The sequence below is a fragment of the Rattus rattus genome, chromosome 1, assembly GCF_011064425.1.
Source record: "Rattus rattus isolate New Zealand chromosome 1, Rrattus_CSIRO_v1, whole genome shotgun sequence".
Lineage (NCBI taxonomy): Eukaryota > Metazoa > Chordata > Mammalia > Rodentia > Muridae > Rattus > Rattus rattus.
Window position 1 is genome coordinate 24,390,884 of NC_046154.1, and position 15,688 is coordinate 24,406,571.

Genomic DNA, 15,688 nt, shown 5'->3' on the forward strand with positions numbered 1-15,688 from the left:
ACTTTACGTCCTGTGTACCAAAAACTGAAACTCAAGCATATAAAAGAATTACACTCAGCCTTTCCGAGACCTGTGGTGCGTGCTGTGGAGCCTTGTCCAGTCTGCTCTGTCCTGACTCACGGCTGTTCGTGCCTGCTGAGGACAGGTCGGTCAGGAAGCCACGCCTCAGCCATGGCATTTAAAGATACCGGGAAGACTCCCATGGAGCCCGAAGTGGCGATTCACTGGATTCGAATCACGCTCACCAGCCGCAACGTGAAGTCGCTGGAAAAGGTTTGTGCGGACTTGATCAGAGGCGCAAAGGAGAAGAATCTGAAAGTGAAAGGACCGGTGCGCATGCCTACCAAGACACTGAGAATCACTACCAGAAAAACCCCTTGCGGTGAAGGTTCCAAGACGTGGGATCGTTTCCAGATGAGAATCCACAAGCGACTCATTGACTTACACAGTCCTTCAGAGATTGTTAAGCAGATTACTTCCATCAGTATTGAGCCTGGAGTGGAGGTCGAAGTCACCATTGCAGATACCTAAGTCAACTGTTTAAATAAATTGACTTAATTGTTTAAAAAAAAAATAATTACACTCAGCTGTTAAAAATTATGGTATAGGTGTTGGGGATTTAGCTCAGTGGTAGAGCGCTTGCCTAGGAAGCGCAAGGCCCTGGGTTCGGTCCCCAGCTCCAAAAAAAAAAAAAAAAAATTATGGTATAAATGCTCCCTTTACCTTGTCCGTTTTAGAGGGACTTGCGGGGTCTGGATATTTGACTCCTAGTGAATGGACCAAGGTGGTGCAGTCTGTCCTCACTAGAGGACAATATTTAACTTGGAAATCCGAGTTTATAGATAGGGCAGACAGTCTTGCTGCTAGAAATAGAAAATATCCTCTAAGTAAGATTGCTTCTTAGACCGCGGACAAATTATGTGGAAGGGGCTCATTCGCCTCTGAGGAAAAACAGCTAGGGTTGTCCCCGGGTGTACTCGCTCACACAGCGCAGGCTGCCTTGTCCGCCTGGAGAGCGGTCCCTGCTACAGGAGCACTCACCACCCCCCTAACTAAAATAATCCAGGGGGCACAAGAGCCCTACGCTCAATTTGTGGGGAGACTACAAGAAGCAGCCGAAAGAATCTTAGGTCAAAGCGAAAGTGAGGGGCTCCTCGTGAGACAACTCGCTCTTGAGAACGCTAACTCAGCATGCAGAGCCGCGCTGCGAGGCAAGACCAAAGACCTTGGTATTCCGGGAATGATTAAACTTTGCAATGATGTCGATTCCTTCTCATATCAAGTATCCAAGTCTATTAGTCTGGCGATCAGGACTGTGTTCCAAAAAACCGGGGATTCTGGTCGCCCTAGAGGCAAAACATGTTTTAGCAGCTTTTTTTTTTTTTTTTTTTTTTTTTTCCGGAGCTGGGGACCGAACCCAGGGCCTTTGCGCCATAGGCAAGCACTCTACCACTGAGCTAAATCCCCAACCCCAAAAACATGTTTTAAATGTGGACAACCTGGTCATTTTGCTAGAGAATGCAACACCCCAAAACCTAGCCAGTCCCCCAACCCTGCTGGATGGCCCAATGCCCCAGGGGTTTGACCCTGCTGCCAGAGAATGTCGGTCTAAGACTGACGCTAATGGGCAAATCCTCCCTGCGGTCCAGGGAAACGGACAGGGGGCCCCATACCAGGACCCCTATCCACAGGTGACCACACGCCCCCCAAATGCAGCATCAAGCTCCTACAACGCCACCTTATCCAGGGCAACAGCAGGGAGTGCAGGAGTGGACCTGTGTTCCTCCACCACCAGGATTATAACCCCTGAGGAAGGGACTATTATCATAGAATCTGGAGAGTTTGGGCCCCCGCCGCCTGGCATGTTTTTCCTAATAATTGGGCGAGCCTCGAGTGCTCTTCAAGGACTTGTCATCCTTCCCTCTGTAATAGATGCTGACTATTTTGGAGAAATTAAATTTCTAGCCACTGCCACACGGGGCCCCTTAACGCTTAGGGCCGGACAACACATTGCACAAGCTCTACCTCTTCCCTTCATGGGACAGTTCCCTCACATAGAAGAAGGACTAAGGACGTGGTTCCTCCTTCCCTGACTCTTCAGATGTTTATTGGGTTCAAAAATTAACTGATAAAAGACCCATGATGGGGGCTGGAGAGATGGCTCAGTGGTTAAGAGCACCGGCTGCTCTTCCCGAGGTCCTGAGTTCAATTCCCAGCAACCACATGGTGGCTCACGACCGTCTGTAATGGGATCTGATGCCCTCTTCTGGTGTGTCTGAGGACAGCTACAGTGTACTCATATTCACACATAATAAATAAATATTTAAAAAAAAAAAAAAGACCCATGATGTCTCTTTGGCTCGATGGCAAACAGTTTCAGGGCCTTTTAGATACGGGGGCGGATGCAACGGTGCTCTCCTCTAGACACTGGCCTTCAACCTGGCCCCTTAAAGCTACCGCCACACATTTAAAAGGGATAGGCCAAACACAGGATACACTCCAAAGTTCAAAGCTCCTGACCTAGAAAGATAAAGAAAATAATACAGGCACAGTTAGGCCATTTGTAGTTTCTGGACTCCCTGTTAACCTCTGGGGAAGGGATATTCTTTCCCAGATGGGAGTGATGAAGTGTAGTCCCAATGAGGTCATTACTAACCAAATGTTAAGGACAGGATTCCTCCCTGGAAAGGGATTAATAGGTAGATATGAATGGGGAATTACAGAACCCTTGATCCCCATGGCTCTCTACCCTGCTGCCTTCGACTTTAGGACCCCTTGTTGGCCTGGTTCTGTTGATTTCCTTCGGTCCTTGGGCCTTTCAGCGACTCACACGCTTTATTAAATCACAAATAGATTCTTTTTGGCCTAGAAATTCTGTTTCAGTACATTATCATTGCTTGGAGACCAGAACAACTGAGGATGACCAGAGAGACGGCGAACAAGGCGAGGTGCCCTCAATACATCATCGAGAGAGGCTCAACTTCCACAATCTCCTAAAGTAATGCCGTCTGGGCTTTCGTCCCTGGGCTTTTAGGAGGAATGGTAAGATGACCCAAAGTAGCCATCTCAATGACGGGCAACTTCCTCTAGCCCCTGACCAACCTAAGACACGGAGCCTTGAGGACGACAAGGTAATGCTACGACGGGTAAGGCTGGTGTTTGAGAGGTCGATCCTGGGGTTGGGGATTTAGCTCAGTGGTAGAGCGCTTGCCTAGCAAGCGCAAGGCCCTGGGTTCGGTCCCCAGCTCCGAAAAAAAAAAGAAAAAAAAAAAAAAGAGAGAGGTCAATCCTAAGACAGAGATGGCTACACCTCTTTCGGTCATTTGCTCCTCTGCCCAGTTTCTCCTTGGAAATCTTTTTTTTTTTTTTTTTTTTTTTTTTTTTTATGAACGCCTTCACGAATTTGCGTGTCATCCTTGCGCAGGGGCCATGCTAATCTTCTCTGTATCCCTCCAATGTTAGTATATGTGCTGCCGAAGCGAGCACTCTCCTCGGAAATCTTAATGGTCTTCTATAAAAGAAAAAAAAGGGAGATGTAGGGAGCCATTCTGAGCTAAACAGTCACAGAACGCTCAGCCCTAAGATGGCTGCTGTAAGATTATGAGATTGTTGGACAAAATCCTTTCCCACAAACTGACGGCACAGGAAGATTCCAGGAACAATCACAGGATGTTTCAGTCTGAGCAAACACCAGATGTCTCCACCGCATGACCTCTTTTTTTTTTTTTTTTTTTTTTTTTTCGGAGCTGGGGACCGAACCCAGGGCCTTGCGCTTCCCTAGGCAAGCGCTGTACCACTGAGCTAAATCCCCAACCCCTGCATGACCTCTTTGCTTCCTGCTATTGCTGCTAAGAATGTCCTCGCTCCTCCCTCCTTTGTGTTTCACAAAGGTCACTCCCCCTATCTGAAAGCCTTATAAGCTGTAACGCTCGCCCCAATAAACGAGACCTTGACAACAGAGCCTTGCTTGGTCTCCTTCTTTTCTCACCCCCCCCTTGACCCTCAGGTAGCGCCTCTTCGGGACCCTGAATAACTGGACCTGCTGGACAGGTCAGCGATTAAATATCACAGGCTGTGGAGAATCCACCTTACTACAGGGTAGTCCCCACACCCCTGGAAAGTTCCTCTGCTCTGAGCTGAGATTTTTCAGAAGAGCTACACTTTATTTCTAGAAACAGAGAGAGGGGTTCCCCACTAACTGTGGGAGACTGGGGGGATGGGGATGATTCAACAAGGAGGAGGGAGGCCTTACTGGATGCTGCCCCTTCAGTGATGGCAAAGGGGTGGAACTGAACTGTGGGAGGACTCTGGAGAGGTGAGTGGGAGGACTCCTACAGTGCTCCTTTCCTTCCCCCTCCTGCTCAGCTCCCCTGGGAAGGCCGCAGTGGGTGGACACAGCCCAGACACCAAGTCAGTTGGGCCTGTGGTTCTTTTTTTTTTTAAAGATTTATTTAATTTATGTGAGTACACTATAGCTGTCTTCAGACACACCAGAAGAGGGCACCAGATCTCATTACAGATGGTTGTGAGCCACCATGTGGTTGCTGGGATTTGAACTCAGGACCTCTGGAAGAGCAGTCAGTGCTCTTAACCGCTGAGCCATCTCTCCAGCCCGGACCCCTGTGGTTCTTTATGTCCTCAAATATCAAACAAAAGTACAAAACTATACTTTACCATCCTCACTCGTGTGTGTGTGTGTGTGTGTGTGTGTGTTTCTGTCTGTCTGCCTGTCTGCCTGTCTGTGTCTGTCTGTCTTTGTCTGTGTCTGTCTGTCTTTGTCTGTGTCTGTCTGTCTTTGCCTGTGTCTGTCTGTCTGTGTCTGTCCATGTCTGTCTGTGTGTGTATGTGTGTGTATGTCTGTGTGTATGTATGTCTGTGTGTGTGTCTGTGTGTGTGTCTGTCTGGGTCTGTGTCTGTATGTTTGTGCCTGTTCAAAAAAGCCAGAGAACAACCTTCTGTGTGATCTTCAGAAATGGAACCCACGTCCTTTAAGACAGGTCTCACGGCCCAGGGCTCACTGAGCCATAGCTGGCCATTGGCCCCAGTGCCTGTCTCTGCCCACCAAACACCAAACTTTTTTTTTTCTTTTCTTTTTCTTTTTCTTTTCTTTTTTTTCGGAGCTGGGGACCGAACCCAGGGCCTTGCGCTTGCTGGGCAAGCGCTCTACCACTGAGCTAAATCCCCAACCCCAACACCAAACTTTTCATGCGAATGCTGAGATTTGAACTCAGGTCCTTGAGTTTGCAATTGGGGGCAGGGGGCACCCTGCACCCCCACATGCAGTTCTTGTGAGCATGGGTGGAGGATATAAACAAACAGCCAGGAGGATGGGCGGGCAGGCTGGAGCAGGGGTTAGCTTGGGTTTAGGCTATTCAGTTTTGTTGGAATTTATGTATTTATTTATTTATTTATTTATTTATTTTTTTGGTTCTTTTTTTCGGAGCTGGGGACCGAACCCAGGGCCTTGCGCTTCCTAGGTAAGCGCTCTACCACTGAGCTAAATCCCCAGCCCCTGTATTTATTTTTTGAGACAGAATCTCAAGTGGCTAGGCTCTAACTCTCAAGGTAGCCAAGGATGACCTCAAACTCCTGACCCTCCAACATCACTCAGAGAGCTCCCATCTTTAAACTTGAGCTCAGAGTAGGGCCTGCTGTGTTGCTGCTGTTGTTGTTGTTGTTGTTGTTGTTGTTGTTGTTGTTGTTGTTCTTGCTGGTTGGGGTTTTGGTTTGGTTTGGTTTTTATACAGGTGAAACAAGATGGCTGAGAAGTAGCTCAGGCTAACACATATTCGCTGGCACCCTCCCTTCCTCCCGGATCACAGGCTCCGGCCTCCTAGCTCAGGTCTTTCTTCATTCTACATTTGGGGAAGCAAAACCATCACCAAGACCTGGAGAGAAGTGGACTTCAGTAAAGAGCCTTAGCCCAGGGGGAAGAAGGAGCCGTTCACAAGGCCTCCGCTCCCCTCTTCCTGCCCCAAACCGATCTCTGAGCTCTAGCTCATGCATGTGACTCAATCTGAGACTGCTTTTTATAAGTCATTTCCTCTGCCTCCTCTCTCTGCGGCTCCACACCTGCCCCAAAGGCTGTGGGCTGAGTTGAGAAATCAGGTGGCCGATTACACACGTCTGACCTGAGTGTGAAGCTTGTATCTGGGAAGGGCCTGTGGTCACTCAACCATGGCAGGAAATTCTCCCTGGGGCTGGATTTACTTGGGTCCAGTCACCTTACTGTTGCTATGGAGTTTAATTATGAGAGCGTCTGCAGGGGCTTCGGGGGTGGGAATCCAAGTGGGCGGGGCCCCCTTTAAAACGAATCAACAGAGCCAGGTCCGTTAGCTCAGGACTGGAATTCCAGCTTCTTGGGAGGCTGAGACAGGAGGGTCCGAGTTCAATGCTATCTTGAGCAATTTACTGTGACGAGCTCAAACTAAAACGCAGAAACAGGCCTTGGGGCATAGCTTAGTGATACAGCACTGGCCTAACATATGTAAGGACCCAGGTTCAATGCTCAGGGGGGGGAAAAGTTGAATGGGAGACAAGGCTCTGGCAGTAACCATGAGTAGAAGAAACGGGAACACAGAGACGGCCTAAACTGGGCGTGGAATGGGTGCTGTAATCCTAATTTGGGAGGCCAAGGCAGGAGGATTAGTAGTTCCAGGTTGTCCTTGGCTAGTTAATTTGAGGTCAGCCTATGCTAAGTGCGATCCTCTTTCTAAACAACACAAACCAATGAGCAAACAAAGAAAGAGTGCCTGCAGGGGCTGGGGATTTAGCTCAGTGGTAGAGCGCTTGCCTAGCAAGCACAAGGCCCTGGGTTCGGTCCCCAGCTCCGAAAAAAAAAAAAAAAAAAAAAGAAAGAAAGAGTGCCTGCCAGGAGCGGGCACTCAGCAGAGGAGGAGGGGGGCGGGGGGGTGGGATGCGGGGGGTGAGGCCAGGAAGATCTCTATGAGTTTGAGGCCAGCCAAATTATAATTTGTTTTTAGATCAGGCTAGCCTCACAGAGATCCACCTACCCTTGCAGAGTTAAAGGTATATCCTACGACACCTACACCTGATGAATTTTCTTCAAATTTCAGGGTTTGGAACACACTACACAGCCCACACTGACCTTGAACCTGTTATGTAGGTCAGCCTGGCCTCGAACTCACAATCCTCTTGCCTCAGTCTCCTGAGTGCTGGAATCACAGGCATGTGCCACCATGCCCAGGTAAGATCACAGAGTTCTGAAGGAAGCCTACTGTCAGTTGTTCACCTCAGAGAGTTGCTCTGTCAGCCGCGAGGGCTGTGCTGATGTGTTACCTCCAGGGGGCGCAGTGCCCAGTTCTTACAGCTGACTGGGACAAAGGATTCTCTCCATAAACTCCGACTCAGCCTAACAGACCGGGAAGAAATTTCATGCCTGTGTCTACATTCATTATGTTGGGTTTTCATTTACAGCCAAGAAAAATGCACAAGGTTTTAACATACAATTGGATGATACTTAACAAAGGTAATACACACTAGTCTCCAGATACGGGGCGGAGTAGAGATGAATCTTAGACTGTGGTTATGAAGTGACTGTGAAAACAGTGGAATGACCCAGGGTCGTTCATGGAAGACCCTGGCTCTCTGCTTTCTCCGAGCTTTCTGGTTTTTTTTTTTTTTTTTTTTTTTTTTTTTTTTTTTTTTTTTTTTTTCTTCCGGAGCTGGGGACTGAACCCAGGGCCTTGCGCTTGCTAGGCAAGCGCTCTACCACTGAGCTAAATCCCCAACTCTCTGGGCTTTCTGATGAGACGCCATGGTAATGACTCGGGAGTCTGGTGAGAGTGGGAAAGATTCTTTTAGGATGGTGCCTGCTGGTTTCCAAGTGTGACCAAGTCAGTATATCATGTCTTAGACCATGACTTAGGGCTGGAGAGATGGCTCAGCGGTTAAGAGCACTGACTGATCTTCCAGAGGTCCTGAGTTCAATTCCCAGCAACCACATGGTGACTCACAACCATCTGATGCCCTCTTCTGGTGTGTCTGAAGACAGCTACAGTGTACTTACATAAAATAAATAAATCTTTTAGTTGATTTTTTTTTTTCTTTCTTTTTTTAAGCTGGGGACCGAACCCAGGGCCTTGCAGTTTGCTGAGCAAGCGCTCTACCACTGAGCTAAATCCCCAACCCCTAAATAAATCTTTTAAAAAAAGAAAAAGGGGTTGGGGATTTAGCTCAGTGGTAGAGCGCTGCCTAGGAAGCGCAAGGCCCTGGGTTCGGGTCCCCAGCTCAAAAAAAAAAAAAAAAAAAGAACCAAAAAAAAAAAAAGAAAAAAGAAAAGAACATGACTTAAAGAACACTACTGAGGGCTAGAGGGATGACTCAGTGGTTAAAGCATATAGTTCTCTTCCAGAGGACTAGGTTCAAGTCCCAACACCCATATCAGACGACTCACAACCACCCGTAAGTCTAATCCAGGAGGCCCAACACTTTCAGCCTCAGCACACACGAATCTACACATAACAGTGTAAAAGAAGAAAGAAAGGTTACTGAAAACCAGTGTTGTCAGCCCAGCAGTGTTGTCAGCCACTGTCATGAGCTTGAACAAGCTTGTCCCCCAGTCAACAAAGAAACAAAAGTGACAGCCCAGTGTAATCTTAGCATGGAAGGCAGAAGTTAGACTACGTGAGGGACTGGAGACATGGCTCAGTGGTTAAGAACACTGGCTGTTCTTGCAAAGGACTAAGGTTCAATTCCCAACACCTACGTGGCAGTTCACAGACACAACATCCACATCTGACCTTGGGTGGCACCAGGAACACATGTGCCACATATATGTGTGTGTGTGTGTGTGTGTGTGTGTGTGTGTGTATGTGTGTGTGCAAAACACATATAAAATAAAGATGTGTATGTGTAATGTGTATGTACATGTGCCTCTGTGTGTGTGTGTGTGTGTGTATCTACGTGTATGTGTGTGTATGTATGCATGGCCAGAAGTGGTGGCTTGCCTTTAATCCCAATTCAGCAGATCAAGGAAGGTAGATTTCTGTGAGTTTGAGGTCTATACAGTGAGTTCCAGGACAACGAGTCCTGCTACAGACAAACCAACGTACTACATGTCTGAGGTCATCCTGCTACAGAGCAAAACTGTCTTGAAAAAATAAAAAAGAAAGAAAGAAAATCAGACTTGGTGACACACACCTTTAATCCCGGCACTCCAGAGGCGGAAGCAGGTGAATCTCTGAGTTCAAGACCAGCCTGGTCTACAGAGCAAGTTCCAGAACAACCAGAGCTACCCAAAGAAATTCATATATATATATATATATATATATATATATATATATATATATGTGTGTGTGTGTGTGTGTGTGTGTGTGTGTGTGTGTATGTATAAATGTATATGTATATAAGTATATATGTATATATATGAATTTCTTTGATAAATATATATTATATATAATATATAATGAATATATAAACATTTAGTGTTATATATATTGAATATATATAACACTAGATGTTTGCCAAAGTAGCTGACCACTTTCCTTTCCTACCGGGAATGCATGAACATCCGGTTGTCACTTCTGGTGTGTCTAACTGGCTACATGGGTCCAAGGCAGGCTGTGAACAAGGCCCAACACATTTGTAGATGACAATACCAGGTGGAAGTGTCACAAGGTTGGACACCTGGGCTTGGACAGTGGTATCAGTTGTTTTAAATAGAGTCAGGCTGGTGGGTGTGGAGTGGTTTCTCTTTGTGAGTTTAGTCTGCATTTCCTGATGACAAATGTTACTGAACCTTTCTCACAAAGGCACTGTTTCTCTCTGCTTCTGCTCCTGCGAACCTTCGCCACCTCCTTCAATGGAGTCAGTTCTACAGATTGCAGAGAACCCCATGGATCTATTGTGTACAAGACTTGTCCTGTGTGTGTGTGTGTGTGTGTGTGTGTGTGTGTGTGTGTGTGTGTTCCAGATATGTGACTCATTGTTTTATTTGAAGAATGAAAGTTTTTGGTGAAGAACAATTTACAAATTTAAAGAAAAAAATTTTTTTTTGATTTTTGCAGGATGCAGGGGTACACACACATTGAATCCCAGCACTCAGGAGGCAGAGGCAGGTGGATCTTTGTGAGTTCAAGGCCAGACCCTGTCCCAAAAAACATAAAAAAGAAAAGAAAACAAGTACATTTTTTTTTCTTTTCTTTTTTTCGGAGCTGGGGACCGAACCCAGGGCCTTGTGCTCGATAGGCAAGCGCTCTACCGCTGAGCTAAATCCCCAACCCCAACAAGTACATTTTTAAATTAATTTTTTAGTTGTTTTGTTATTTTGAAACAAGGTTTCTCTGTGTAGCTCTGACTGTCCTGGAACTCACTCTGTAGACAAGGCCATCATCGGACTCAGAGATCCGCCTGCTTCTGCCTCCTCAGTGCTGGGATTAAAGGCCTGCGCTCCCACTGCCTAGAGAAATTTTTAAAATTTTGTGTATATGGGTGAGTGCTTTGCCTGTATGTATGTATGTATGTATGTATGTATGTATGTATGTATGTATGTATGTGTACCAAATGCATGTAGTGCCCCAGGAGGCCAGAAGGTGGCGATAGATCCCCTGTAGTTACAGACAGTTATGAACCCTTGCGAGGGGACGGGAAATCCCAGTCCTCTGGAGGAGCAGTCAGTTCTCTACACTGCTGAGCCATCTCTCCAGTCTACCTGCCTGATTTTTATGATCTTTAATTTTGTTTTGTTTTGTTTTTCATTTAAAAATTTTGGAGGGGGGCTGGAGAGATGGTGGCTCACAACCATCTGTAAAGAGATCCGATGCCCTCTTCTGGTGTGTCTGAGGATAGTGACAATGTACTCACATAAAATAAATAAATAAATCTTTAAAAAAGAAAGTTTTGGAGGGAGGGCTGGAGAGATAGCTCAGTTGGCAAAGTGTTTTCTCTGAAAGCAAGAAGACCTGAGTTCAGTTATGCAAAGAGATGCTATCTTGAAAAACATAATAATAATAATAATAATAATAATAATAATAATAATACATTTAAATTTAAGCAGGATATTATAGAAAGATGAAGTTTGTCTACTGATGGTCCTTTGCAGTGACGTTGGCCCCTGCTTGTCTGGCAGCAGGTGTTCCTGAGCTCCCCCTGCACACCATGTTCTGTCTGGTCATGTTGTCATTTATTTGTTTGTTATCTTTTAGAGACAGGGTCTCGTGTAGTCCAGGCTGGCCTCAAACTCACTGTGACCCTCTCATCCTCCTCCCTCTGCCTCCCACGTCCTGGGATTTCAGGCTTGTGCCACCACGCCTGGTTTATGTGGTGCTGAGATCAGACTCAGGCTTCCTCCGTGTTAGACACGCACTCCAACGCCTGGGCACATCTTTCAGCCCGGTAGGCTGGGATCTCACTGTGCCAACCGGGCTGGTCTCGATTCTCCTACCTCGGCCTTCAGAATGCAGTAGTTACATAGGTGTGAGCGGCTACACCCAACAACATGCCTTTTTTTTTTTTTTTTCTTTTTTTTTCTTTCTTAATATTTATGGGTGTTTTGCCTGTGTGTGCGTCTGTGCATGCTGTGCCCATGGAGGCCAAAGGAGGACATGAGCTTCCTAGGACTGGGGTTACGAGTCGCCATGTGGTTGCTGAGAATTGAACCTGGGTCCTCTGGAAGGGAAGCCAATGCTGAATCACTTCTTCATCCTCTCTCTCTCTTACTCTCTCTAAGAAAAAAATTCTAACTCTGGTGTTTGTCAGAAGGTCAACTCTGTTCCCTCTTCAGCTTAGCACACCTAAGGACTTCCCCATGTGCGTAGAGCAAAGTGTCCCCAACCCCACCCTAATGTTCTGAAACCTGAGGTTTGCCTCTGCCTCTCCTTACACTCGCTGTTTTTACCGTGCGCACCGCGCCGTGCGAGACTGAATGGGTGCAGCCAGGAGTGCTTATCTCCCGCTTCTGCCTTCAGAGAGCGCAGTGTGCTTTTGTTTTTTTTTTTTTCAGCGTTGCGGACCGAACCCAGGGCCTTGCGCTTGCTAGGCAAGCGCTCTACCACTGAGCTAAATCCCCAGCCCCGTTCTTTTTTTTTATATCGTCTTAGTTGGGTTTTTATTTCTGTGAAGAGACACCATGATCCAGGTGACTTTTTTTTTTTTTTTTTTTTCTTTTTTTTTTGGAGCTGGGGACCGAACCCAGGGCCTTACGCTTCCTAGGCAAGCGCTCTACCACTGAGCTAAATCCCCAACCCCCAGGCGACTCTTAAAAAGGAAAACATTTCACTGGGGCTGGCTTACAGTTTCCTAAGTTCAGTCCATTACCATCATGGTGGGAAGCATGGCATTGTGCAGGCAGACTTGATGCTGGAGAGCCAAGAGTTCTATATCTTGATCAGAAGGTAGCTAGGAGGAGACTGTTTTCCACAGGCAGCCAGGACGGTCTCTTCTGAACCAGGACATAACACCTCAAAGCCCACCCCATGGTGACACATTTCTCCCAATAAGGCAACACCTCCTTTTTTTTTTTCTTTTTTTTTTTGGAGCTGGGGACCGAACCCAGGGCCTTGCGCTTGCTAGGCAAGCGCTCTAACACTGAGCTAAATCCCCACCCCCCCCCTTTTTTTTAAAGATTTATTTATTTATTTTATGTGAGTACATTGTCACTGTCTTCAGACACACCAGAAGAAGATTCTATTACAGATGGTTGTGAGCCACCATGTGGTTGCTGGGATTTGAACTCAGGACCTCTGGAAGAGCAGTCAGCGCTCTTAACCACTGAGCCATCTCTCCAGCCCATACATATTCATTCTTAACACTTTCTGGGCCTTGCTCACTTGTCATAAACATGTGTAGGCTGTGCATGTGACGCACCTGTTGTCCCAGCTCTCTGGGGAGGTAGAGGGGTGAAAATTACGAGTTCTGAGCCAACCAGGTTTAGATGGTGAAACCAAGTCACAAACAACAAGAATCTCTCTTCCTGCCATCTATGACAGAGCAGAAGACTTTAATGTCCAGTAAGTCTAATCGGACTGACATAGGCCTGAGAGGCAGGAAAGGACTGACCTCAATTACATAGCAAGTTGGAGGCTAACCTGGGCTACATGAGAACCAGTGAATCAACCAGTTCATTTCAGGTTGTTATTATCAGTGCCTTGTGTGTGTGTGTGTGTGTGTGTGTGTGTGTGTGTGTGTGTGTGTGTGTACATGTATATATCCCAACATTCAGGAGGCAAAGGCTTGTGGATCTCTGGGAGTTCAAGGCCAGCCTGGTCCATAGAAAAAGTTCCAAGACAGCCAGGGCTACAGAAAATCCTGTCTCAGAAAAACAAAAACGTCAGACTTTACCCAATGAGGTATCTTTGGGTATCCCACCTTCTTTTCTCTTTAGGTTTTATTTGCTTGTTTGTTTTTCTTTTCTTTGTTTTTTAGAGTCAGGGCCTCACAATCTCACTATGTAGCTCTGGCTAGCCTGGAACTCATTGTGTAGACCAGGCTGGCCTCATTCTCATAGAGACCTGTCTGACTCCGCTCCCAAGCGCTGGGATTCTGGGATGGAGACACAAGCAATTCACACAACCCCCACCATGCCCTTCTCAAACTTCTTCCTCCAGTGCCTCAGGGTCTTTCACTGAGCCAGGAACTCACTGACTAATTAATCAAGGTTTGTAAACGAATGAACTCCAGGGATCCACTGGTTTCTGGGCCTCCAGTACCAATGGGGACCAGAACTCAAGTCTTTGGGTTGTGAAGCAGGCACTTTAGCAAGCTGTATATTTTCATATGGCTGGCCTCAGGCTCACTGTGTAGCCAAGGATGACCTCGAACTCCCGATCCTCCTGCCTCCACCGCCCCAGAGGTAGGATTATGGTGTGTCACCACTGTGCCAGCTTGGCTGTACTCTTTGAACGTTGAAAGCGGGGGGGGGGGGGGTGGGGGGTGGGGGGGTGGGGGTGGGGACACGACGACGACGTTAAAGCATTCATTAGCACACTCTGTCATAAGGAGGGTTTTGGAAGAGCAGCTCAGGGAGCACTGACTTGAGTGCCTTTAGTCTCTCAGAGTCCCTGGAGACTCCTACAGGAGTCCCTGGAGATCCATGATTTCTATGGTAATGGTAATTCTAGGAGTCACCACAAGAGGAGAAGAGGATTTCCCATGGCCAGGGGGAAATGATAACATTCCCACTCTACCGGCTTGGAAATTAGGATGTTAGAACCATGGCCCTTCTTCTGTGTACCCATCAGTCCTGGGGACCCAACCCAGGTCCTCTGCTGAGTCATCTCTCTGGTCCTATTTGCTGTTTCTTAGTAAAACAAGAACATATTGGAACTTCGATATCCTTCAGGGGTAACAAGTTCTAACCTCACTAGACACGTTAATATATTCAATAAAGGCAGTTTGGAGGGGTGTGGTTCAGCGGGAGAGGACATGCTCAGGATGTGCAAATTCTCATGTACACGGGAAACACATGGATGCCGGATGGAAGGATGGACAGAAATCAGACAGCTGTGATGTCACTCACCTTTAGTTCTAGCTACGCAGGAAGTTGACAACTGAGGTCAAGCACACGGTCTGGGGCAACACAGCAAATCCCATCCATCTGACAACAAACAAAGCTGGGGGCGTGGCTCTGTTGGGAGAGTGCTTGCCTAGCAGGCATGAAGGCCCGGGTTCCATCCCCGGCACCACATAAAACCAAGTGTACTGGTGCACGCCTGTAACCCCAGCACTCGAGAGGCAGAGGCAGGCAATTCCCTGAGTTTGAGGGTAGCCTGGTCACAGTTAAGGTAAGTTCCAGGGCAGCCAGGAGGAAGGGGGAGGAGGAGGAGCAGGAGGAGAAGGAGCAGGAGGAGGAGAAGAAGAGGAAGAAAAGAGGAAGAAGAAGAAGAAGAAGAAGAAGAAGAAGAAGAAGAAGAAGAAGAAGAAAAGAAGAAGAAGAAGGAGAAAGGAAGAAGAAGGAGAAGGAGAAGGAGAAGGAGAAGGAGAAGGAGAAGGAGAAGGAGAAGAAAAAGAAGAAAAGAAGAAGAAGAAAGACGGATGTGGGGCTGGAGAGATGGCTCAGGGGTTAAGAGCACTGACTGCTCTTCCAGAGGTCCTGAGTTCAGTTCCCAGCAACCACATGGTGGCTCACAACCATCTGTAATGAGATCTGATGCCCTCTTCTGGTGTGTCTGAAGGCAGCTACAGTGTACTTATATATAATTAATAAATCTTTTTTATTTAAAGAAAGATGGAGGAGAGAAGGATATCGAGTTCAAGATAATCCTCTGTGTTCTCTGTATTGAATATTAAAACTGAAGAAACAGTCTCAATTACCTCAATTTCCTTGGGTCTGCAGAAACATAAGTTCAAAATCCACGAACCAGCCTGTGTTTGCTTGCTTTTCTCTTCGTTTTTGTTTTTGTTTTGTTTTGTTTTTGAGACAGGATCTCATGTAGCCTAGGCTGGGCTCAAAGTATGTAGCCCAGGATAACCTTGCACTTTGGATCCTCAAGCCTCAGCTTCTCTTTATCTTTAAAAATAAACTGTTTGCCCAATCTGGGGTTGGGGGTCAGTAGGATCAGGGGTCAGCAGAGCTAACACAGCCCTGTGCACACTTCCTCAAGTTTAGTGTAAGTAGTGGTAAACAGTTTGTTCAAGAGAATTTTTTTAAAAAATTATCTATTCTATATAAGTACACTGTCGCTGTCTTCAGCCACATCAGATCCCATTACAGATGGTTGTGAGCCACCAT

General features: G+C 46.8%; 1 protein-coding gene and 1 non-coding gene across 2 annotated transcripts; one reads left to right on the forward strand and one right to left on the reverse strand.

Moving 5' to 3' along the window:
* Nucleotides 1–171: 171 nt before the first annotated feature.
* Nucleotides 172–561, forward strand: LOC116886817 (40S ribosomal protein S20-like). The gene has a single exon (XM_032888248.1). It carries the CDS (start codon nucleotides 172–174, stop codon nucleotides 529–531), a length of 360 nt encoding a protein of 119 aa, XP_032744139.1. The 3' UTR covers nucleotides 532–561.
* A 2,818-nt stretch (nucleotides 562–3,379) lies between these two features.
* Nucleotides 3,380–3,486, reverse strand: LOC116890342. Its single transcript, XR_004386564.1, has one exon. It is a non-coding gene; the product is annotated as a U6 spliceosomal RNA (small nuclear RNA).
* Nucleotides 3,487–15,688: the final 12,202 nt, after the last annotated feature.